The following is a 27070-nucleotide window of genomic DNA, read 5'->3' on the forward strand; positions in this document are numbered from 1 at the left end:
TTTACATGCCCTCGGAGACAGTAGTCAGTCCCAGGGTCGGAGTCTATGTTTGGGGGTCACTATGACACCCCTGTGTTACGGCACGGAGGGTGCTGTGTAACACACATACCAAAAACACATGAAGCCCTATGGAGTAAAATACCCCATAGCCCATCAAACACATTCAAAGTCAAAGGATATCTCAAATCATGTCTAAGAGTGGGAGAAAACAGAGTCTCACTCTTAGCAGGAGAAAAAAATAAACTCAAAAATCCAGCAAAGCTGCTGGGGGACTCACTAGGTTTGGGAAATTGGCCTTAACAGAGAATTCCCCCTAACACTGAGAAACACTTTTCAACTGAGTGAAGACTTCCCTCAAATTGTCTTTGAACTTTAATCAGAATGTAAAGCGTTCAGTCTTTAAAAATCAATCACTCTTCAGCACTGGCAATGCCTCTGCGTTTCCTGTTGTCCCTGTTTCCTGTTTCACTGACTTGACTTATCCTTTAATAAAATCAAAAGTTGAATCTAATTTGAAAGAACTGTTCCGCAAAACCTACTGCGCAAACCACACATTCTGAACAGAGTAAATGTCGAAAGAAAATTATTTTTTTCTGCACGTGTGCAGTTCCGAGGACGCCTGCTAGAGGGTCGTGCTTCGAGTATCCGGATATAATCCTTAACACAGAGCTTACTTCCAGCTACCGTGTACTGTCTGTGTGCAATCTGCGCACAAACCTTCTTTCACCCCGTTAAAGAAACGCTAATGCAGGTGTTTCCAATTTTACTCATACTGCGACACAGGTACCTTAACTGAAGAACTTGTACACTTTCTCTCAAAACGCGTGCGCAGCGAATATATATCTGTCTTTGTAGATTAAACTTCTTTCAGACACCTTTCTTCTCTTTACAGTTGTATAAACAGGGTTCTTAATTATCTACAATTCAGTTGTGAAACGAACATGTGAATAATACAGATAACTTGTAATGCACTTAGCTGCCATCAGTAGCAGTTGCTGAATTCTTCTTCTTAGTCTCTCTTCCCTACTGACTCCTGATCCTCTCTTTGTTCCTCCTGACCTTAAAATCTCCAACTCCTTGCTGTTGGGATACCTGGGCCTAACGTGGTAGAGTTTCCATAAACCACAACCTGCCTCTTGCACATAGACAAATTAAACGCAGTTTAGAATGTTGGTCTAAGAGCCGTTATTCACACTGAAGCCAATCAGTGTGCAGAGTCTCTTCCTCCATCTTGGCTAGGGGTGGCTTCTCTACTCTGAGCACATGTGTTAAGGCCTAAACTAAAAGCAAAAACGAAGTGAAGTAAAAATGTGTATTGATCCAAAAAAAACTCATCCCATAGTTAAGTCTCATGCCCTTCTGCCACTTGACCCGACACAGGTGTGCACTGCCAAGGGTTATCTGGTGGCATTATCTATCTTCAAACGCATGCCAGAGAAAGACTAAGATGACTTTTGTTATAGAGTTTCTTAAAGGACTGACTAAAGGACTGACTAATATCTTTCCTCCAGTCCCTTTTATAGTCCCAGCTTGGGATCTAAATTTGGTGTTAACATTTTTAATGGGAGCTCCATTTGAGCCTCTCCATACCAGACTAATTTTCTGGTAGCTATTGCTGCTGCTCGCAGAAGGAGTGAGCTGCAGGCTTTTTTCCAGTAAAAATGTTGCTTTGAGGGTTTGTCCCTCCTTCGTTCCCAAGGTAGTGTCTAAATTCCATCTGACACAAAAAAATTACCTTGCCATCATTTTATCCACCAGCTCACTCTTCCAAGGAAGAAGGGAGGCTACATAGACTGGATCTGAAAAGGGTTTTAAGCTTTTACATTACCAGGCTGGAAAAGATTAGACAAGGCAACCAACTCTTCGTTGGTTATACCGGACACAGGTTGGGTTGTGACTAAGCAGATCTTGTCACAATGGATCATTCTGTGTATTTCAGAATGTTACTCTCTGGCTAGAAAGGATGTCCCTGAAAATGTAAGGGCATATTCTACCAGAGGTGTGACAACCACTTCAGCTCTGCAAAGAGGTGTACTGGTGCAGGACATTTGTAATGCCTGCAACCTGCTCTTCCGTACACACCTTTTCAAAACACTGCTGCTTAGATTCTTGTCGGTCAGGATGCGAGGTTTGGAAAAGCTGTTTTACAAACTTTAAATCTGTAGAGCTAAATTCACTAGTCCAACCTCCATTTACAAAACTGCTATGGGAGTCTATCATAGATGTGGAACCCTTTGGAGGGCACAATCCATTAGAACAAGTTCTTTACCCCTGGTAAAGTTCTTTCTACTGGATGCACCTTCCACGGATTCTCATCGCATTTCCAGCCTACCCCTATGACTGTGGGTGAATTTTGGTTAAATTGATTCCTCTTCTCTTTCATCGCTTATAAAGGTTGCGTATCCTAAGTCAACTGTTTGAGAAGAGAGAGGGAAAACTAGAACTGAAGCAATGGGCATAGTGCAAGCATTTTATAACAACGTTGACGTTGCATCCGAGTGTCATCATCACCAGTGGCACCAGCAGGCATCACCCTCACAAAGTCACAAACACCATAAATGGGGGCAGGTACATCAGGAAAAGCAAAGATTGGACTGCATTGTAGCACTCTTGGCATAAAGCTGCTGATCTCTCTGAATCTCCAGGCCCCCCAACATGGCTGCCCAGAAAGCTATCTGAATACCATCAACAAGGCTGACAACCTGGCCAAGGAACATTTTATTAAGCAGCAGTCTAGTGTGCATGGATGGGTTCCTATTTAAACCACATCTATGCAGGTTTCCCTGCTTTGCTTTAATCTGCTCTTGCAGCATAACGGTCACTGCTGGTTCTCAGCCTCGTTACCTGAAGACCTGGAAAAAGAAAGCACAGATTAGACCAGATGGCACATCGGCTGTATACTAAAGGAAGCAAATACTTAACTGCATGCTGTCCTTCCCGACAGCTTGTTCCAGCTGTTAGGGATTTTTTCTGGGTCCGGCAGAGCCATGCCAAGGGTCAGCGTACTCCCAGCTCATGGAAGGCCCTAACTCCTTCCTTGTTCCCAAGAAGTCGAGGTCCACACAAGGAGCAAAGGATAACTGTGGTTTATTATATGAAACGCACAGGGGTCATATCCATGAACGGCATTCAGGTACATCTCGCCGCACTCTGGCTCGCAGGCCAGTTTTATACACCCGTGACGTAATAACCTTTGTCACTCAACAAGTTTCCCCCAAAACCTATTGAGGCCTAGGATTGGCCCCTGAGTAATAGGGCCCATATAGGACCCTATAGAAAACAATTGTTATTGGATGTTGCTGTGTCAGGTGGTGTACTTGGATCATCCCCGAAAATTGCTACTTCTAAATAGTTACAGTAAGGAAGCCCAGTGATTGGTCGGCAACCATCACCTTCTACCCCCAGAACCCAGTGTCATGATTGGCCAGGCTGCTGGCCTCAAAGTCTGGGACAAAATCCATTCCCAGCCTGTGAGACAACTGTCCTCAGTCCATGACTGCTATGTTCCAGTAAATTACAAGTATGTGTCTGCGTATTACAATAGTGTGTGGACGACTAATGCCATGAGAGCGTTACATTCTCATTGTACAAGGTGTCTGGAGGCAGTCAATATGTTGCGAGCTGCTGTCTGGCCGTGAGGCGGCTGCTCGTTCCCAGCCTCTGAGTCTTGGCCCGTTATCAGGTTAGCCAGATCGCGTGGTTGGAGACCACTCGCGCAGCTTCAATTACCTCAAATTAACATGTATTTTGTATGGAATACTCCCTGCTGCAGCCGATGTCACCTTGGCTCGGGATGTGGAATGCTGCTTCACAACATGGTGGCCTTGGTAGCCGGTTGCTCACATCAGGGTTTATTCTGCTAGCACAGCACCTTGCTGTTTGGGATTTCTCTGAGATCATTGCAGCCTATTCTGGCTTCCATTATGGAGTTGTCGTAGTGTCCATAGGTTAGTGAGAGCTTTACGGTTGGTCAGGTACCTTGAGTGTTTCTGTCCTTCCGTAAGGTTAATTGCATGTAAGCATCTGCAAGCATATACACAAGCTCTTCTTGGGGTCTTGCGTTTCTGCAGTGCTTTAGCGAGCCTAATGGCAAAATAATAAACGTGCTGATAGTGTGTGTGTGTGTGTCACCGTCCTCCTATTTTTGTTTTTTTTATACATTTTTACTATTTTCACAGTTTACAAACACCACAGCACACACGACAAGGAAAGTTATAAGCGTCCAAACATCATGTGCATTAACATGTATTTACCATTGCCATCCCTTTTCCCTCCCCCCTTAATTCGAGCTTACTCCATTGCACCTTTAATTATGTTTCCTGCAGGGGCGCCCCTCCTTCCATGCTCTCAGAGTTATCAAGTTCGCTTGGACTGGCCCGGGTGGACTCAGATAATGTGCCCACTGTCTCCAGGCCATCGGCATTCCCACTTCATCACCCCCCCCCACCCCCCGTAAGCCGCTTCATACCATGCTGCCGTTTCCGCTTCAGCCCATTTCAGAAGGTCATGCCACCACACTTCTATCTTGGGTCTCTGGCACGCCTTCCACCCCCATAGCTATTCTGCGTTTGGCCAGAATGTAAGCCAAGTCCTTAAGTTTGCACAAGTTTCATTTTACGTGGTCTAGTGAATCCTCCCACCATGCATGCCCACACCGATTGCACATCTAACTTAATACCTTTCTCAGTGAAGCAGTGGGTAACTTCCCCCCAGCTTTTCCGAATCTCCAGGCATGCCCAAAACATGTGCATCATCCCCGCGTTCACTTCCCCACATTTTGGGCATGTTTGTGTCTCTGTGCTCTTAAATCGGGCTATCTTTTGTGGGGTCATGTACGCCCTATGGGTTACATATAGCTGAATCTGTTGTAGTCTCGTGTTTCTGGACACCTTCTTGTGGTACCTCTGTGCTCTTTCCCATTGCCCGCCTTGCATGGGTTCCCCAGCATTCTCCTCCCACTCCCGTCTCAGCTGGGTCACCTCCTTCCCCACCCTGGACATTACCAGTTCATAAATCTGGGATACCTCATGCCCTCCTTCAGAGATATCATATATTGTCTCCATGGCCGAGTCTGGTTGGTCTTCTAGCTCTATTCCAGACCATGAGGCTCTTATCTGCCTTCACAGTCTAGTGTAGGTAATATATTGCCCCGGTTGTACTCCAGTTTCTTCCACTAGTGTTTTAAATTCCCATACCCTCCCATCACGCCACACATCTCCTAGTGTTGATATGTCCACCGATTCCCAGTGTGTACGTTTCATCTTTCTTAGTTGTTCTCCACTCACCTCAGCGCCACCAGCAGCACCTGGGGGGAGCACGGAGTCAGGTTCTCCATGACCTGACATGCCTTGCGCCATTTCTTCCATCCCAATTCTAACAGCTTCAATCGCCCTTTTAACTCCGATTTGGGCAGCCATATCCGTTCTTTCAGAAAAAACGGTGCGCATTCAGACCTCAGCAGTCTGGACTCTGCTGTTGTGTCTTCAGTTAGCTACTTAGCCACATACTGTAGTTGCCCGGCCAGATGGTATATCTCGAAGTTAGGCAATTTTATGCCCCCTCTCTCATACGCATTTTGTAACTTCCATAAGGCAATCCTATTCCTGGTATTGTGCCAGATAAAACCTCTACATAAGCTCTGTAGTTTACCAAAGAAGCGTTTGGGCAACATATATGGGATATTCACAAAAAGTGCAACAGCCTAGGCAATACAACCATTTTCAACAATGCCACCCTTCCCATCATAGCCAGAGGGCGTTTAGCCCAGAACGTCATGCTGTTTTCAATGTTAGCTACTGCTTTCTCTGTGTTATGTTTGTGTTCATCTTCTACCTCATGATGAATATCGATACCTAAGTATCTGAACGTTCTAGTCTCCCAGGGTATTTGTAGAACTGGCAGGTTATCTTGCGCAATTCCTTTGTATCTCCCAAGGGGAAATATGCACGACTTCATGGGGTTGACCGCTATGCCGGAGAATGACGCAAATCGTTACATTACTTCTAGGATATATTGCAGGTTTTCTTCTGGGTACCTCAGATATAGCAGCATATCATCTGCGTACAGTGATATTAGGTGCGGCCCCCTCCTTAGTGTGGACCTCTACCCCTTCATATTGTTGACTCAAATATATTGCTAGGGGTTCTGGTGCGATTATATACAGCATTGGAGACCATGGGCAGCCATGTCTGGTACCCCTACTGAGCTGCCATTTGTCCGAGATTGCTCCCGTTTTGACTCTGGCAAGTGGCGAGCTGTACAACATCTTCACCCACCTCAAGTACTCGGACCCCATTCCGTATTCCTTCAGGGCCTCCATCAGCCAGGGCCACCTTACAGAATCAAAGGCTTTCACCGCGTCTAGTGAGACAATTGCTACTTCGTTTGCGTCTCCTTCTGTCTGTTCCATGATGCAGTGGAGCCGTCTATGGTTATCGGTTATACTTCTACACGGAACATATCCTGTCTGATCATGATGTATGAATTTGCTTATGACCCCTCTAATTCTGTTTGCTAGCACCGCCGTGAGTATTTTACTATCCTGGTTTAGCATGGATAGTGGTCTGTAAGACCCACAATCTGTGCTAGGCTTATTTGGTTTGAGAAGCGGGATAATTATTGCCTCTCTCAGGGATTCCGGTAGTCTCCCTGTCTCGAAGGCCTCATTTAACATCGCCAATAACGGGGGAGCACCTCCAACCTGTATGTTTTGTACACCTCACTAGGGAGCCCGTCCGCCGTTGGGGCTTTGCTAGTGGGTAATTGTCTGACCACTATTTCTAACTCCTCTAATATAATGGGGGCGTCTAAGTTCTCTTTCTCTTCTGAACTCAGTTTAGGTAAACCGATGTCCTCGAATGTCTCTCTCATCTCGTTCTCCTCTTCCCCTCCAGTGTCTTCGTATAGGTGTTGGTAGAATTTAAGAAATCCCCCGTTTACACTCTTTTGGGTATCCAATATTTGGCTATTCTCTCCCCTTATCTCTCTTATTGCTGGTCTAGGCCTCTCGTGTTTGTATAGCCATGCCAATAGCCTCCCCAGTATATCTCCACCTGCGTCTTGCCTTTCTATGTATTTCTTATAGTTTAAGTTGCATAGTCTCTCCCAATGTCCTCCACATTCTTGTTGTAATTGGCTCATGGCTACGGCATCTTCCTGTGAGGTGTCCTCTTTATTCATAATTGCTTCTAGTTTCTTTTCAGTTTCTTGCAACTCTTTTATTATGTCCCCTTGGAGCCCTTTGGATTTGGATATTGCTGCACCCCTCACCACCTTAATGCCTCCCACAGAGTGCTTTCCGATGCTACTCTACCGTTGTTATTTTCGAAATATTCTATTTCCTCCCTCAGGTCCTCCCTGAATTCTGTATCTTTCAGTGCTTCGGCTCTGAGCCACCACGTTGGGATCTTGGCTCTGGGGGGCTGATGTTGCCACGTTAAGATCAAGGGTGAGTGGTCCGATAGGACCCTTGCTTTGTATTCCGACCTCACTATCTCCCCGGTGATTTCTGGGTTGGTGAACATATAATCTAATCGTGTGTACAGATTTTGTGGGGCTGAGTAATGTGAATAGTGTCTATCATGTGGGTGGTGCAGTCTCCATATATCTTCCAGTTGGAAGTCGCTTAGCAGGGTCTTCATGGTTTTGGCTGCAGGGTTAGGCTTGTCTAGTTTTTTGTCTGATCTGTCCACCCTGGGGTCCAGCGTGCAATTAAAGTCTCCATCCCATATGACCGCGCCCCCCAGGTACGGGCTGACTTTACTGTACAGGGCCTTTGAAGTAGGCCACTGTATCCTGGTTCGGGGCATATGTGTTAATAATACACAGCTCCCTGTTTTCCAACATTCCCCGTATCGCCACCATTCTCCTGTCCGACTCCACTGTGGACTGCACTAACTGAAACGGTACATGTGGCGCGATCCAAGCGATTACCCCCCCTGGCATATGCCGAATACGTTGCTCCAATAGTGGCCCCCTTCCATTTTCTCCGTATCACCTCTTGTTTTTCTTTTGTGAGGTGGGTTTCCTGTAGTAAGGCTACGGCGCTTCGAAGAAGTGTGCCTTGCCCTTGTGTAAAACTTTAGGCTTCACAGGATACAAAAGCATGTATTTGAGACCCGCTGCTCTCAATCTTCTCTTTACTTCCATGTAGCTGATGCGCTGTCTTTGTACCAGCATGGTGTAATCGGGTATACCGTGACCTTTACCGATGCTTGGTGTATCGATCCGCCTTTATGAAAGTATTCTAGGATCTTTTCTCTATCCCGGTAATTCAAAATCTTGGCTATAACTGCGCGAGGCGGAGCCCCAGGCTGTAGGCCTCCTTACCTGGGCCCTGTGTGCCTGTTCCACCACAAACCCTTGGGAGAGCTTGCCAGCCCTTATTTCCTGGATCAACATATTCTCCACATAGTCCGTAGGGTCTGCACCCTCTTCACCTTCAGGTAGCCCCACCACGCGGATATTGTTGCGTCTAGCGTGCCCTTCCACCTCCTCTGCTCGGACCTCCAAGTGGAGCACCTGTTGTTTTAGTATGTGGACCTCTTTCGCATTGGCAGTGCTGATTTCTGTGTTGGTTTTCACAGCGCTTTCTAGGTTACTCGTGCGTTCGGCCAGCGCTTTCACGTCCTGTACCAGGAGGTTGACGTCCATACCCACTGCATCGATCTTGGATTCCAGCGCCGCTTTCAGATCTGCTATCGTACTCCGCCCATGAGGATTTCAACTCTGTTATGGCATCAAGGATCAAGTGATCATCCCGTGGCAAGGCAGCCATATCTGGTGTGTTACCTTTAGCCTGTGCAAACACCGTCGGGGACTGCAGTGGTTTGGCGAAGATGTCCATTGTCGGCTGTTTAACTTTACCTTTGCCACTCTTAAGCGCCACTGCTCTTTATGGGGGTCTGCAGCCTTTCCTCAACCTCGAGACTGTCCTCAGCCTTGTCGCCGACCGGGCACTACCTCTGTGCCCAATTACGCATCTTATTAACCTCCTGGGGTCACAGGGCGTTCAGTACCTCTTCAGATTGCTCATCAATCTGCCCAAATCTTGGTTAAAGTTATTGCACTTTCACAGTATTAGAAGCTCTCTGGGCACGGGTACGGCCAGTGCAGTTATGTCTCCGTGGATTATGTGCTTTTATGACTTACACGGGAGGATCTCTTCCCTCTGCACTGGCATCACACTTCAACAATGTTTGTAGGGCTGAGGGTGGTCGGGGTGTTCAGAGTGACTTTCCCATGTTATTGGAAAATTATGTTTCCACTTTTATTTTCCTCTTTTATTTCCTATGTCTGCTGGCTCCCTGCACAGGTGTCTCTTAGCTTTCCACCCTGTCTCTTTACAATATTATACGCCCCACAGTTCGGGTGTCCTCCTTGTGTCTGATCAGGTGTTTTCCGGACTTGCTGCCATTGGTATTGACTCGCAGCGCTGCGTCCTTTGTCACGTGGTGGGCCCCCTTCTGCTGCAATTGGACCACGCTCAGCTTGGACACTTCTTGCTTGGCACCTCCCCTTCCTCCTCCTTATTGTCAACAGGCCTCGTTGTTCCAGGCCTTAGCACAGGGCTGCACTGTAGGGTATCATCTGCGCCATGCGGTAGGCATCATACCAAAGGAAGACAGATTCCAACATCTTCTTTAGTCTCGCACATTCTTCAGCTCCACATTCTATTCTGTTCCTTCTGGGTAGCTGCAAGTGTATTACTCGAATCTGCAGGCTTCGAGTGCCTGCTAGTTTTCAGCTGTGTTGTTCACTTCGCTCGCATTAGCACTGTCCTCGCTAACGCGCAGTGGGAGGATTACTTTTGTTCGGTTGACTCTGAGTCTCACCCCTCAGGTCCGGTTTCAATTGTGTTTCCCTCTCTAGCTGTGGCACCCCATCATCACCGGCTCCTCTGAAGAGTTCCATGGGCACATTAAGTTGTGATGCACTTCAATTACGGCCCTTGTCTGCTCGCCCCTTGAAGTAGTATGCTACCCTCTGCACTCTTTCGTTACCGGCGAACACAGGCACTCCATTCCTCTCCGTTACAATGTCTCCAGCACTGTGTTGTCCGATGTGTGCCAGCTCCTGCTTGCAATATGTTTTTGCCAGCACAACAATGTATCTGCTGCTCAGCTGCGCTCCGCTTTGTTGGCTAATGTTAGGCACCTGCCAGCTGCAACCTTCAGTTCCACAGCCAAGTCCCTTCCACCTATGTCGTTTCCATTTCACGAGTCTGCTGTGTCGGGCTACGTCTTCCTCTCGCAGATGTACGTTACAACCGCGCTCCTCTACCTCCTTTGTTCTCGGCAGGGCATCATCTTCTTTCCAAGTCGGGCTGCTCTTCTGACTTTCGCGGTCTTACTACACAGCTCTCACTTCATTGTTCGTACGAGGCTCAGCACCGCTGCATACCCAGCATCTTCATGTGGCCTCTCATGTAATTGTACGTCTCTCAGTCGGCCCTGGATATTCTTTTTTCTTCAGGATCACGGACGGATCAGAGGGAGCTCACAGAGATCACGTCCTAACCCGTGGCCATTTAGCCGCGCCCCCTGTCACTGTCCTCCATCTCATCGAACTGTAGGTTCTTCATGTAGATTGTTGTGTGTGTGTGTCAACTGCGCGGATTGCGCGTGTGCTTTGTGTCTAACGGGGCTATGTCGGTGGATGTCTCTAACGACCTCACCATGGATTCTTTTAGTTTGATGCAGTTAGTCAAGTCTGTCCATGCGGTTGTCTCCAGCTCTGTCCTGTATCTCTTCATTCACTCTGGGCAGAGTTTGCATTGCAGCAGGGTCATATGGCCGGCAGGGTACCGTTCATGGAAGTTGTCCACGGCTGGAGCAGTGGGATTGGCATAAGTTCATAGGATTGGTGGCCATGTTGTTGCTGGTGCTTCTTCCGGTTAGGGGGGTCATCCTGGACTGAGGGTCTGCTTGGATTTTCCCTCTTCACAGTGCTTCACGGCATCTTTGAAACTCTAGCTCCCTCCTTGCTTCGCCTTCGGTGCATGGCACCTTTGAAGCTCTGCCTCCTCCTTGCTCCACCTCCGGTGCACGGCGACCCCATCCACAGGGAAATCGGTACCTGCAGAAGAAAAGCCAATAAGAGGTTAGTAACGCCTCAGCTGCAGCTTGTGGAAAAGGGGGTTAGGTGTGAGCATAAGGGGCAAGGGACACGGGAGGAGAGCATACTTGGCTTCATCCCAGCAAATGAAGATGGTGGCCTCCCGCTGTGAGGAGGCTCAGAGCCTCCTCACTTGCTGGGAGGCTGCCCCACCCCCCTCACCAGTTAGTAATTTAATGTATTGCATACATAACTACAATCTCAATATATATTTGGATTGTGTTCGTATCAATTTTTTATTGATACTATTGACAGAAAATTATCCTGGTCCTGATGAAGGGAATGCTTTCCCGAAAAGTGAACACTGATTTGAATTACTCTGGAGTATGGATGACTTCCTTTCGAAGATTTCTACTTACAGTTTTTGGATTTATGGTTCTTTATCAATCTACTGCTTCTATTGAATTATATTACATTGTGACTGATTTTTCCAGTCCTAACATATCCCTGATTTGGGATTACATGTGTGTCTGCTCTCCACAACCTATGTGCTAAGGTTGCTTTAACCCCCCCTTCACCCAAGTTCATTTGTGAATCCTTTAATTTGTTGTACTTGCTATAACTTAGGTGTGCAGTTGAGTACTTTTTTGACATTTAGTTCATCCACACTGCTGCACATTTTGTTTTTACACACTTCCATAGTGCACATGCTTATCCTCTTTTCAATGGATGATAGGCACCCCCTCCCTCCCTGTTCCAGCATTTTAATCATTGCTACTGCTTTCTTGTAGTCCTGTTTCTCAACTGGAAATCCAGCTGAAAAGTCTGAAAACCATCAAACATTTTGGCCTATCTGGTAGCTGAGATGCTGCAGCATCCATCTTCTGGATCGCTGCCATGATCCCTTTTTTCATACATTCTGTCTTCATGTAGCATTGTTTCCAGTTGTATGCACATTGTTGCTAGGTAATTAAGCAACAAGAACTCAATTGGCAGGGTGACCCAACTTGTAAGAACCCACAGCACAAGTTAAGGGCCTAATTCTCTCCTCTTTTCCCTGGATCTCCTAAAATGATTACCTCCCTCAAACCTACTTCTTACTCTGACAATATGATTCCAGCTCCATCATTAAACAATTGACAGACCCAACACTCATTGCACTCCTCAACATCATCAATGCCTCCCTCGCAAAAGTACAATTCCCAGACACTCTCAAGACTGGTCTCATATGACCTCTTTTGAAAAAAACAACCCTAGATCCAGCCAACCGGGCAAGCTACAGGCCCATTACGAATCTTCCATTAATTGACAAAATCTTGGAAAAATGTGTTGCTACACAACTACTCACCAGAATCGAACAACTCCACCTCCTAAGTGATTATCAGTCACAGTTCTGACCAAAGTGTAGTATCGAGACAGCCACCATCCATGTGTTGGGTGATGCACTCCAAATTATGGATAAGAGCGAATCATGCCTCCTCGTACTCCTTGACCTGTAGGCAACATTTTGCACCTTCATCCACTGCATTCTTCTCTCCCTCCTTGCTGACAGGATGGGATTCTCTGGCACTATCCTGAATTGGTTTACCTCCTACCTCTCACGCAGACACCAGGCTGTCTAGATGAACTTGTTATATTCTAACCGACTCCAGGTCTCTTGAAGAGTCACCCAAGGCTCCATCCTCTCATCAATTCTTTTTAACCTTTACATGGAGCCTCTGGGCACTCTCCTCAGAGATCCCAATATATAGCCTACCACCTATATGCAGACAATACTCAGTTGTACCCAAGAGTAAATAGCGCGCAGGACATTGTTCGTCTGTGCAATTATCAAGCCATCATCCAGTCCTGGATGTCGACTGCCTTCCTCAAACTAAACACCTTCAAGACTGAATTAGTCCTCATCGGTCCGCCCACTAAAAAACAACTTATCCAACAATGGCTCAATGATATGCGCCTAGAAGAATTTGATCCACAACTGTCAGACTTGGCAAAATCCTCAAGTTTCACCACTGACAGCAATCTGTCCTTCCAGAAACACATAGTCAAGAAGGCCCAAATAGCCTGGATCAGAATCTCTACCTTTTTAAAAAATCAAACCCTTCATACTGCTGCAGGACTTCTGGACTGTAGTGCAGGCCCTAGTGGTCTCGCACATCGATGGGGAAAATGCTCTCCTGACAGGGCTCCCAGCTACTAACTTGGCTCCCGTAAAAGCAGTAAACCACACTAGAGCACGTCTTATTACTGGAGCATGGAAATTTGACTGAATTACCCCCATCCTATACGAACTACATTGGCTTCCACTCCAAGCCAGGATACTGTTCAAGCCTACATATATCATCTACAAAGCAGTCACGAATAGAACACCAACATACCTGGTGACTAAGCTCCACATATATGGTGGCACACGCGCCTCGTGCAGCAAATCGACCAACCGGCTTGAATCATAACTCATCCACAGTGGGAGGTCCCGCAAACAATCTTTCTCTTGTCACACACCCAACCTCTGGATCTCTATCCCGGTGCCCCCTCGGAATGCCTCCACAATTCTCCAATTTCGCGAATCTCACCAAACATGGCTCTATCAACACCTGACCAAGGACTAATTCCAATGGACGCTCATGCCGATGCACAGACCTCACAGTACTGCGCTACTATTAAAAGATGCCAGCCCAAATTCCAGCTAGGTCTACGCATTAAACAATAAAATAATAAGCTACGCAAGAGAGCTTAATGTGTGCTTGGTGATGCTGTTACCCCTTTGCACCCCTTAGCCTGACGGCTCTTATTGCCATTGCACTTGGAAGTAAAGAAATGTGTCTCTAATGCTTTTTAAAAAAAAAAAAGAAAACCTACCTGAAGCCAAATGGAATGCTCCCTCTCTGCATTCAGATGCGTGTAGTCTGTGTTTGATGTTCACAGTCCAATTTGGCATGCAGAGGTACCTCAGACTATATTTTCTCTTTATAGCTGGATATGCATTAATAGTATTATTAAAGATGTTTTTTCATTGCGTTCAACAGTGCAACACTGTATCAAATATAAAACATTTCCAGTGCATTAACTGGATGTTACAGACAAGTGGATATACATTGAATGTATCTTTAACATGCCTAACAAATGTACATGTAATTTGCATGTGACTGCATGTTATTCAGTGTGCACGTGTTCTGCATGGAAAGCATAGCAAAGCCATCGGCTGGATACAGTTGCTGCAGAGGTTTATAGTCCGTGGTGCTGCGACCCACAGAATACGCCTGAGTCCAGGAAGAATTTGTTCCGGTGGTCACATCACTAACATAGCAATCCTCTATGAACCTGAACTCTTACATTGTATGGCTATCATAATGTATTTCAACAAATCATTTCGGTTAGTTTTTGCTCAGTTTTATAAATTCTATATCATTTTCCCGCAATGTAATTCTATTTTATTGTCTTATTTGTTAAAACTACTGTCTGCCGAAAGGTCATTCACCTCACAGCACTTTGAGACCATAACAGAGGCAGTAGGCGCTTTCCAAATGTCAAGTAACCTAACATTACAACATCACACCCTCTCTGGTTAGTTACATTGGACAGCTGAGGTGCATGCTATGTAGCACTTTCCCTTGTTGAGAGCAGAGCTGTATCTTTTGACCCCAGATAACCAGCGAGGATGTAAGCTGATTGGTAGAACTATTTAGAGCGAGAGAGGGAAGCATATTGACAGTTGTCTGTACTGTGAGGGTAAGAGTATGGAAAAAGGCTGATGAAACAGGGGTGGTGGTGGTGGTGGTAAGGGTTCCAACCACTATTTTCCGGGTCTAGGAATTGTTTATTGCTAAACTCCAGATAGAAGGAAAGGGTCCCCAAACATACAACTGGAGGTGACTTTGGAGCTGTACTTTTATTGATCACTGGACATCAGATTGGCTTTTCAAGAGGTGGAATGCCTCAATACTAAACTGAGCATAGCCCCTGGTGAGCTTTGGGCACTAATGACCAGGGAGTTTGACGCTCCCAGTGCATGGATGTAATGGACGGCATGATTCCTATGAGGAAGTGATAGCAGTGGTGAATAATTTTTACTGAAGCTGGGTTACTGGGTGGCGTTAGCAAGCTCTGCTGCCGAAGGAGGATTTTTTTAAAGAGTGAGTCAATAGGGCTGTGTCACTTAGCATGCCTGCTGCTGTTTTTCTCAGACTCTATGTGCCTTATTATGAGTGTGCCAGTGTGGTAATAAAGTGATGATATTACTGTATACTGGCACATTAACGCACTGGCACACAGTTGCAAGTAGGATGGTGGATTTACCTGGGGCTCTGAGGTGGAGGTATATCCGCCACCCTACTGGCAAACAACTGCCGGTATTACTGGTCCGGTAATACCGGCAAATCCCCCCCACCCCCATGCAGTCCTATTGGACTCTAAGGAATGGGGATTTACTGATATTTCTGCCACTTGTTGTAATCTGCCAGTAATTCCAGTAGACCAAGTGGCACAACGGTATTAGTTTGCTGGTATCCCATCAGTATTACCAGCGGGATATAAGCAAACATGTAATGAGGCCCATCTATTCTACGAATTTAAATTGCAAATGCCAGATTGGATGTTTGTTTGCTTCCATTAGAGCGGGTCACCTTGATCCACGCCCTGGTGCACCCCACCGATGCGAAGTAATGAGGAGGGGCCTCATTATATGTCAAAAACACAGTGGAGCTCATTTTAAATAAGCTTGACATTTGGCGGTGGGGAGCCGTTACGTTTGCACAACAATGTAAACAGCTCTTCCCGCCAAATTTTTGCCCTGCACATTTGCACTCCGCGAGCGTGGCTGGCGGCGTTTATATTGGATCCTTATGGAGTCCGTTGGCTTTATGGTGGATAGGAAGGCATGTGGTGGAAACGCGAGTTGTTTTCCGCCCCACTTTCTGTCATACAAATGGTTGAAAATGAGCGGTGAAGTAAATCGCCCGCATACAAGTTTTACGCGATATGATTTACTTTACAGCTGATTGAATATGAGCTCCAGTGCGGTTGTCCGGGAGTGCCCCGTGAGGCGTTCCTGTGGGGAGTAGGAAGCGCATTCTGAGGCGCACGTGTCGCAATTTAGAATGCCCCACATATGTTCAAGGAAGTACATTATGGCAATATAAATCCGTTTAGAAAATACTTGTAACGTTTTCACAGTAACTCCAGTAATATGTTAGCACAGTAAACGCAGGATTGTATATTATGTTGTAGCAAGGACAAGCACTGTTTCTTTTTTATAGGGTGGAACGCATGGAATTTAGCCTCAGGCTGGACGAGGGTCTGAATAAATAATAACATAATAACTAAATCAATAAACTGCTATTAAAACACATACAGTTAAAATGTAACGCCAAAAGATGATTACAAAAACACCATAAAAAGATTGTCTGGATTGCAGAAGTTGTAAAAGGACCCTCCTGGGCATAAAAGTGCCACGCACCCTCTCTTGGGATGAGTAGCGCTGTGACTGTGCCATTATGCCACCTCAAACGTAATTCATATTCATTCTAGTTCTTATTGCATTTCTTATAAACTGCTTCAGGTCTCATGCAACTGCTCTAAGATTATTTTTAGGTAGAGCAGTGCTGGGTGACACTTCCTTCCTTATCGGAACTAACTTATTTGCTCTTATTGTGCTAAAATAATATAAAATGGACCTTGTTCTCTTCCCCCCTTGGGCAAAAGGTGCATATATGTAGTTCCTCACTCGAATTTTTCCATTCAAGTGCATTTTTCCCCAATGAGAAGTGCCTCTTAACAACTTGGCTACTACTGTTCCTATGCCCCCTGAGATGGAGTTACTTTAGCAGCTCTGCGCCTCTTTCCTGCTCAGCTACTACAGGGCAACTTCCGAAGCTCTGGTACAGCAGTGCCTGCAATGTGTCGTTAGAGAGCAGAGGCCAGCCATGCCAGCCCGGCGCGTGCTCGCTGGTCGGGCAATGATGACGAGCAGCGTGCGTGTGTACGTGATGGCTGCTTCTGCTGGGTGCATTACTGGCATGTAGACTGGAAGTTGCTCACTGTTGTTGCTACTGAAATCTTAGTCCTGTCGCGCTTTAATGAGCTGCAGAGAAAAGTAAGGGGCGCAGCCTGGGAACTACTATGGCTTCTACTTTTAGGTGTGTGACCCCAATTTTCAAAGGTCACTCTTTTTCCAGCGCCAGGACACTTGGCGCCTGACTATCCAATGAAGGAGATTTCAATGATATGGCTGAAAAGGTTATGAGACTAAGGATACAACAGTTGCTGATTTGAGTGCTTTTCTCACGTTTCTGATATTGCTTACGGTGCTTAAGTATTTCCAATGAATATCAATGAAATAGGTCATAAACGTTCGTGTAACCGATGTCTGTTTTTATACAGTGACATTTAAACCACTGGAAGCACGTCCTGAAGAGGGTGAATCAGAATTGGCAGCAGGTAAAAGTTTATATTGTAGACGACTGAATCCTTCAGTTAAATATTACTAGTAAATATATTTATATAATGTAGATTTAAGTTGATACATGAAACTTGTATAACTTTATAGACCGAGGCAAGGGTTGTTACCGCGTGATTGACTGGCCCCCAAAGTTATGACCTAAAGCAATGAACGGAGCCGTAAATTGGGTAAAGATCATTATCTGAAGCAGTAATGGCACCTCCTCGGGTCTATAAGGCAATATAGGTTTTGTGGTGATAAAGTACAAACACATGATTTTAACATATGTAAAGTAAATGGACAAAACCTGTAAGTAAATAAAATGTGATTCTAGTTTGTAGTATTTGAATAACAAGGTTGTCTTTATATGATAAGCATTTTAAATGTAAATTTGGGTGAATCGGAACGGTTTTAACACAAGCATACAGCGGGTGCTATGTAAAAGGAAACCAATTCTTTGCAAAGGAGTGAAAGCATTTTTCCATGTTTTAGCTTTTACTTTGGTGTATTAAATTGGATTTTGCCCCGTCGCTTTGAAGGTGCAGTGAAAACAAGATACTGACAGAGAAAGCCTTCTTTTTGATGGAAATCTTGCTGGAAAATTGATTATGGAGAAATGCTTTCCTTGCTTACCTTTTCTGCTTTTGAAATAAAAAAGCTCGGAATGCATTACTGTATGTCGAGAATTCTGATTTTCTCAGAGGAGCTAAAACTTTACATCCATGTGTTAAATTAAATTTGTTTCTTACCTCCAGGTTCCTGGTTCCCCATTACTTTTGGGATATTGGCACAATCGGTCCTGGGGGCACAATCGGTCCTGGGTCCCGAGTGCTCTTTTTTGAGCATGATGTAATAAATAACACCTTTCCGCTTGCTGAGACTGGAAATGTTTTTGCTGTGTTATGCGTCGCTTACAAGGTGCATCCTTTACTTATATCGAACAAACAAAATCCTTGTGTTCCGAACCTTTGAGTTGGTTACCTGCTGTTTCCCAGCATTCTTTTTGCTGGGTGAAGTGGGTTTCAGGATGTAGCTTAAGTTCTGCCACTACTCTGGGTCTGACACACAAGCTTTGTGCCTTGAGTGCCGTAGTCCGTAACACCATTCGCCTGACATTGGCCTTGTGCCACAGGCTCCCAAATAGGTCAGTTTAAGGTTTTTATTCAAATATCAATCTCCATTGTACAGATTAGAAAGGGTAAGAAATCAAAAAGAATCCAGGTAAGAACATCTTTATTCAAATAAATTCACATTAGAACAAATCATCTCAATGCAGAATATCTTATATACTATTACAAAGATAATCAAGTCAGTCATATCATAACGCCTAATTTCGTGGATAAAGATCAAAAAGGAAACCCATATCACGCTCATTCATTTGTTCCTTACTAATAGTCATAGGCACACTGTGTCCTGTCTGTACAAAAAAGTCCATCACAAGGTGAATCACATATAATGTCTATTTGGTATGTTGTGTTAAACCCAACAGTCAATAAAGTAATTGCTGTCACAAATTGGGCATGTCAATATTGCAAGAGAACATTTTACCTATGGTTTAGATTATATCAGTCATCAAAAAGATATTTTTGCATCATAGAGAAGGTGGGAAGTAGATCCTCTGTCTATTCACGTCAGAATATGCTGAGGTCCTATTTGAAGAATATGCAAAAAAAGAATTGTAAAAAATTATTGGAATGGATAGGTAGGTAAGAAAAAGTAAGGATAGTAAAGGCTGTGGCATAGCTGTATCTTACCTGCAAGGGTCTCAACACAGTTAACGAGTAAATACTGAGGAGGGATCCAGTTTGGTAGTGTGGTCAGCCATTTTGTTCAGCAATGAATGGGCCAGGGAAAACCCCTGATCTAAAAAGAATCCGAAAAAAGGAGGGTTAAATGACCCTAGTGGGCTTAAAATCAGACAAGTATCAAAGGTCGAAGTATACTCACGTTGGATGAAATAATGTAAAAGAAAAGAAGAAGAACACAGTCTTCCTGGAGGAGCTGTCTCCTGGCAGGATCCGCTACAAAGGAGGTGACTGGAAGCGGTCCTTAAATACTCAGAAGTTTAGAGATGCAAATCAACGTACTGCGTCGAGAGAATGTGTGACTTTCACACCGTGACGTCATCACGCGCATGCGCAGTTGCGGTCAATATCGAAGTAGATACAAAGAAACAAGGGTTGTAATAGGATGTCCTTGGAAAAGATCCACTAAATAGCGAATGAAAAAAAGGAGGGGGGGTTTGATACTGTATGTTAAAGCAGGAACATGTATATTCCGATGTAAAGTGTCTCGGTAAACACAAAAAGATAAGTACAAGAATATTTAACGGATGCTGAAAGCAAACCTGACTGGCATAAAACATCTGAGTGATGTTTAACGAGTAAAAGCATCTAAAACAAAGAGCCAATAAAACTGGATGATGCGCATAAAGTATTATGGGATCATAGTAAGAGATAATAAATGTGGTCAACATCGTAAGAGTAATGAAAAAAGGGAGGAGATGGTAAAAATAGAATAATTAAGAAAATAGTGTAAAAAAGTAATGTTGTGTGGGATACATCTCAAAAGATCAGTCGTCGTCATGGTGTCCCTAGTACTAAATCTATCTAATTTGTGATAAATGGTAAAAATGACAATAATATAGAAATCACCACATAATCAGAACTGTTCAGTTTTGTAAGGTATATACAATTGTATACAGAGAGATAGAATGGAAACAGACCATTAGTAACAGTGTTTTTTTTCTATATTATTGTCATTTTTACCATTTATCACAAATTAGATAGATTTAGTACTAGGGACACGTGAATTCAAACCATGACGACGACTGATCTTTTGAGATGTATCCCACACAACATTACTTTTTACACTATTTTCTTAATTTCTATTTTTACCATCTCCTCCCTTTTTTTTTATTACTCTTACGATGTTGACCACAGCGGATCCTGCCAGGAGACAGCTCCCCCCGGAAGACTTTGTTCTTCTTCTTTTCTTCTACATTATTTCGTCCAACGTGAGTATACTTCGACCTTTGATACTTGTCTGACTTTAAGCCCACTAGGGTCATTTAACCCTCCTTTTTTCAGATTCTTTTTTAGATCAGGGGTTTTCCCTGGCCCATTCATTGCTGAACAAAATGGCTGACCACCCTACCAAACTGGATCCCTCCTCAGTATTTACTCGTTAACTGTGTTGAGACCCATGCTGGTAAGTCACATCTATGCCACAGCCTTTACTATCCTTACTTTTTCTTATCTACATATCCATTCCAATAATTTTTTACAATTTTATTTTTTGCATATTCTTCAAATAGGACCTCAGCATATTCTGATGCGAATAGACAGAGGATTTACTTCCCACCTTCTCATGATGCAAAACTATCTTTTTGATGGCTGATATAATCTAAACCATAGGTAAATGTTCTCTTGGAAGATTGACATGCCCTATTTGTGACAGCAATTACTTTATTGACTATTGGGTTTAACACAACATACCAAATAGACATTATATGTGATTCACCTTGTGATGGACTTTTTTTGTACAGACAGGACACAGTGTGTTTATGACTATTAGTAAGGAACAAATGAATGAGCATGATATGGGTTTCTTTATCCACGAAATAAGGCGTTACGATATAATTTACTTGATTACCTTTGTAATAGTATATAAGATATTCTACATTGAGATGATTTGTCCTAATGTGAATTTATTTGAATGTTATGTTTTTCAGAGATTGTTTGAAAAGTTTGAACATTTTGAAAATTATGAAAATTGCTCCTGAAGAAGTGAACCAATTCACGAAACACATTGGGCTCCCAAATTAATAATTGGATTTAAACTAATATATGTTTGGTCATTGTGTATATTTGTACATATGCAATTGAACAATTATTATTGATCATTCTACTGTTAATCTCAATCGAATATATTACCCAATCTTCTATTTAATAGAAAAAATGAATAATAGGACTCATCATTGGGCCACCCATAGAGTGCAGAGGACGTGAGTTCCCAGATTTGGGAAATTGACTTTTGTTTTATGTCTTTGCAGCCCATATGCCAGGGCTGTCATCTTTCTCCTCTGCACCTTAAAATGCATTATTCCCTTGTATAAAATCCATTTATTATATACACACAAAAATCAGGTGTGTCGATTGATCTACTCATATTGTAAGAACATCTTTATTACCATGCAAGGACACCTTGGCTGCACAACTTGAAGTATCTAATAATACATAAAGAGACTGAGTTTTGTGCAGACACCACTTGGGGCTATACTACTAGGGGGAGGTGAGGTAACTCGGAGGTACCTTCTTCAAGGGTTCACAAAAATACCAGTTTTGAGGCTCCAAAGGGCCCTATTGTAGTTCTCTCCGAGGTGTTCAGTACACCCAATTCCAATACATATTCCTTTAATCCCTATAGTAAATGGATTGGAACTGATTAGGTGGGTATATACAAGACAGCCGAGTGACCAGACATTTCTGATGAACCACAGGGTCTGGGTTAAGGTGCACACGCCTTTACTAATCTCAGATGGATCAGAAACAAAGGTCTGATAAAATGAATGTTTTAACAATTGCAGTGGTCAAAGCTTCTTTTTGTATGCAATGGATCGGAAAATGCCTTAAACCTTTTCCTTCACTTTCTCCATCAAGACTGCCAAGTACTTTCTTTACTTTGGCAGAGCAACATATGGATAGCCCTTTAAACCCCCTGTTAAAAAAAGTTTTAGACCTTTCAAAAGGTTGTTTTACTCTGTTGGCACCATATTGAGACCACCGTGTATTGGAATTAACTGTGCCTAATATTACTGTGTGTGACATAACATCTTTTAGAAACATAGATTTTAGAAAGCCTGTTGCACTACATACATACCAAACATTTCTACATTGTATTCAGTCTCTAAAGTTGCTTTTCTTGTACTGTTAAGTCAGGTCCAAGCTTCTTTCTTCAATACTGATTTTTCTAAAATACTGCATAGACCAATTCTCTCCACTAGAGCTAATAAGGAATCTCTTGGTAATCCACATTATCCTAAAGCACAACCCATTAATCATTAGGCTGATTCTACAGATACTGTTCACAAGCTCATGACATCTGTTTATCAAAATCTTCAGTGTCTCATTAGGAAAGTCCATCCTCCTGCTTCTATGACTACTCAGGCTACAAAGGCTCCACCTAAATCATTGCTGGAGCCAATTTCTACACCTGTGGGTGCTACTAGTACTCCTTCCTTACCAGTGGGTGAAATCAACCTAGCACTCCAGACCCAGCTGATATTGCATCATCTCTGCACCAGGACCAGGATTCTGATTAGAAGAACAAGAAGACCATTGCTCCCCTTCCAAAGAATGGTAAGGCATGCTGTGTCTTTGCTCACAAAGAATGGAATCATCTTCACCTTACACTTTACTCAATCCCCAGCAACACCTTCTTTGGAAACCATGCAAAAATAGCCTATGGTTTCAGATTGTTTATTTGAAGGAATATCTATAAAGAAATCACAAATTGTTAATTTTCAGACTGCCCATCAGTGCTTCCCAAACACACTGGAAGAAGACGCTCATAATCAAGATTACTGGTTGAGGACAGAGTAAGATAATGCCCTTAAGGAAATGATCTGACAAACCACCAGTGAATATATTACGTCAGATATGTTTGTTCTCCCATATCTAATACCTCTCTGATTTTGCCTCTTCCCACAGCAGTCCCAGTATCTAAAAATCACTCTGGTGGTGCACATGAGCTTACAAATTCTGTAACGTGGAATTTACGTAATCATGCCATTCTTCTATGTCCCAAAGTTCTTGACTGGTTGGGGTTGAAGAATTTAGAGAATGCGTTAGACTAATCGGGCATTTGTTTCCGTCATTACAGGAGGAATGGTATTGCGATACAGAATGAGGTATTCAATATTGCCGAATTGGTAGAACCCAAACTGGTGTAATATTACTAAATGGAAAGTCGATTAATATATAGAATGTTACCAGCAGAAAATACCTGTTTGTCTACTTATCCTTCAGGTCAGTCACTGATTTTTTTCTGCAGCTCTAAGGAGATCGAGGAGTATCACCTGTTGATTGGACAGAAAGTTGAAGCAAGGCAAGCAACCTTCTGCTCCTAAAATATCAACAAGCAGGCCAAAGTTGTTACATCAGCTACCTCCTGTATTGGCACCAGAAAAAAGCATACCTGACAACTTTAGTGTTTTTGTGATTTTTCCAACATTCTTCTGTAGAAGTGATGGGATAACCTTTCTTAATTGTTCTGTGGACTTTTTCTATGATGGGTTTTGTCCTTCGGTTGCTCATTTTTATCCATCAGCCTCCCCCTGCTGGTAACCTTTAACACATTTTCCTTTCAAAGAGATTCAAGAACTGTTACTCTTGCGAGCCATATAGCTGGCCCAAAAAAAGAATTCTGGCATGACAGCTATTCCTTTTTTTAAAAACTGAAACAAAGACAATGGTTTCACATTTTTAACAACACAGATTCAGTAGTGTGTCCACATGGGTAGCTGGATGTGCTCCATATGCATGAAAGATGCAAACATTGTCTCAGTGCTTTAACCTCGAAGACAACTCCTTAGATTTAAAGTAGGCCACAATCTTGCCTATACATGCTTATAGCCTTTGACCTCAACCCCTTAAGATGTTACCAAACAGATATCATCTGTGATTGTTCATCTTAGAATGTAGGCCATATACAGATATCTATATTTAGATCACTGGCAAATAGCTTCCAATCTTCCAGAAGTATTTGGAATCTGTCGATATTTCTTTTCCTTTTTTGCCTTGTTTTTTTAAATTGTATTTAAGAAACAATTTACTCTTTATCCTGGTCAATTTCTAACATTCATAAGTAACACTCAAAAGAAAAGAAGGAAGACATTTCCTGCACAATTAAGAATACATCACATGTAGGAATTGGGTTGACGTTTACGTTTGTCGAATTGCGCGTCAGGTGGTTCCTTGTGCAATATTAATGATAGGTACATTTTAGTTTATCTAGCAATGCACAGTAATCAAGCTGAACCTCGAGCATCTTGGTTCCAATCCGACTGTGACGTAATATATTCACTGGGGGTTTGTCAGATCATTTCCTTAAGGGCATTATCTTACTCTGTCCTCAACCAGTAATCTTGATTATGAGCGTCTTCTTCCAGTGTGTTTGGGAAGCACTGATGGGCAGTCTGAAAATTAACAATTTGTGATTTCTTTATAGATATTCCTTCAAATAAACAATCTGAAACCATAGGCTATTTTTATATAAAAGGCCTTCCTTCCTCAATTGCACAACAATGCCTTTCACAGACAACCCCACTTCAATGCTTCATTCAAGCAAACAGGGAGCACTCCTGTAATTTTTTTCCTGCTGACAATTCAGATTTGAAAATGGGTTTTGGCTGACAGTTTCATTTTATGTGGACATCTTTCAAGGATTCAGAATGATCAAACTGATTTTCTGAGCATAACAAAGCTTGCGCGCCATGAGTGCAAATGTCCAATCTTTCTTTACTTTGCTATTCAGTCTTTTAGGTGGTCTGAAATGGATGTTTTTGCAATCAAAATCAACACGAAATGCAGAAAATACACTTCTTGAAAGGGTCATCAGTCGGACGCTGAGTCCTTCTTGATCCAGTGGAACAGAACTTTGATTCTAATAATCCGTAAAGTTCTTCACAAGTTCCGGAGCTCTCAGAATGCACGATGATTCTTGTCACTGCCAGTTGCCCTAATGGTTTTTGGTTCTCTGATCTGAACTATATATGGGTATCATGTGTTACTTCGTCTTCGTTAGGAACATTCTTCTCAGCAGGAGGGTTAGAGCCTATATACCCTCCCCTCTCTCTTTCCCTAGTGACCGGATTCCAGAAGAGATTACTTTGAGCTATCTCAATTTATTTGCTGAAAATTTGAAGGTGATACGGGAAGCCAGAAAGCAGTCTACCTGTTCACAATACGAAGATAAAGGACATGATTTTATCCATGTACTTTCGAGAAGGAAATTCATCCTCCTTCTGCAGGTTTAGTTGATGTTCTTTCTCCCATCTTGTTTGAGATGGGGGTTCAGATTGACATTTGCAGAACGCATTTGTCAGTTGCTGTATAGGAGCATATTTGAACTCCTCTGAGAAGTTTTTCTTGCAACATCATGTTGGCTCTTTTTATCTTTTCTCCCCTTCAAAACTGCCCACTCTAACTGGGACTTCAACTGTTTTGTTGCATAAACCATTTGAGCCTATCGCCACTCTTGTCATTAATGTTATAACTTGACAAATAGATTTTTTGGTATCCTGGACTTATGCAATGTGTGCCCGCAAACTGTGTAGGCCATTCCTTCATGAAAATCTTACAGTTTTCATAGCGATAATGTGGCCATGTGCAGCCGTCCTTCTTTCCTCTGGAAGTTTTGGCAGACGATTACATTGATCGGGAAATTTGTTTTTCAAGCTTTTTTTTCAGACCCCAATTCACTGGGAAAGGTGCCTAATCTAGTTTTAGGGTTTCTCCTACTCTATTTAAACAGATGGAAACCCTTCAGAAGATCTGAAAGGATTTTCAATAATCATGGAGGTGTAAAGCTAGGTATGCTGGCTCCTAGAACAACTATGGCTGGAGGGGCTGTAGGTTGCATTGATGAATGTGGCAAAGTCAGCAGGAATCCTGCTCCTAAAGGTCTTAATGCTCATTTGCTAAGGGCCAAAGTGGCTGCAGTGTCCTTTCAGAGGCATGTCCACTAGATACTATTTGCAAGGCAGCAATATAGGCTACTGCTCTTTCTTACTATAGTAACTATTCCTTAGACACTAGTTCTCGGGCAGCTGCTAGATCTGGGCAACTAGGAATGTATAACTGTGTAGGTTAGTCTGTTAATGCCTCTATGCATTAATCATGCAGTGCTTGTGAATCTTTCCAAGACTAATGGGCAAAGGGGGAGCTGGGCATGAGAGAACGGGAAAAATACTAACCATAGTACATTGTTTGTCCATAGTCTCTTCGCCGATGCTACCCACCTTCCTTCCCCACTATAATGATTACATGTTTATCAAGGTCTCTGCAAGATGGATTGGGGATGGCAAGCCAACAGTAATGGGATGTTTGCATGGCCACACTCGTGAGCGTTACAACCATGAGCGTTACCTTCTCTTTGTTTATTCCGCTCTGTTAAGTAAAGTGTGCTTTATTCCTGGCTCAGAAGCTGCCAATATCCAAGGAGTAATGGGGATGAAGTTTCTACAGACTAATAACATTAGTGACTAACCTTTGCTTTTATTGGTTAAAGGTTGAAATTCTAAATGTCATTTGGATCCATTCTCAGTGTTGACTCACACTTGGGGATTGTCCCAATCATGAGACTGGGGCTCATACCTAGGAATAAGTGGTGATACTATTATGTTGCATCCCTTTTCCGCCATAATCTTGGGAAAGGGAGTGATAGATGGGCGGGGTGTGCAGGAGTGGTGCCCATGGGACATTGGCTACAGTGTGCCAGTGCTTTCTCTAAAGTTCTGTTGAAAACCTGCTTGTAGCAGGCTTCAGTCCCGACCATGTTCCTTGGGACGTCCCAAGA

General features: G+C 43.4%; 1 protein-coding gene across 3 annotated transcripts in view; it reads left to right on the plus strand.

Moving 5' to 3' along the window:
* AK9 (adenylate kinase 9) overlaps positions 1–27070 on the plus strand; it is a 1784103-nt gene that overhangs the window by 608958 nt on the left and 1148075 nt on the right. For all 3 annotated transcript variants that reach the window (XM_069606660.1, XM_069606662.1, XM_069606661.1), the window contains exon 16: positions 17434–17490. In XM_069606660.1, the coding sequence (XP_069462761.1) occupies positions 17434–17490 (57 nt within the window). The remainder of the gene's footprint in view (positions 1–17433; positions 17491–27070) is intronic.

Source organism: Ambystoma mexicanum, chromosome 4p (genome assembly GCF_040938575.1).
Source record: "Ambystoma mexicanum isolate Mex_15411 chromosome 4p, UKY_AmexF1_1, whole genome shotgun sequence".
Taxonomy (NCBI): Eukaryota; Metazoa; Chordata; class Amphibia; order Caudata; family Ambystomatidae; genus Ambystoma; species Ambystoma mexicanum.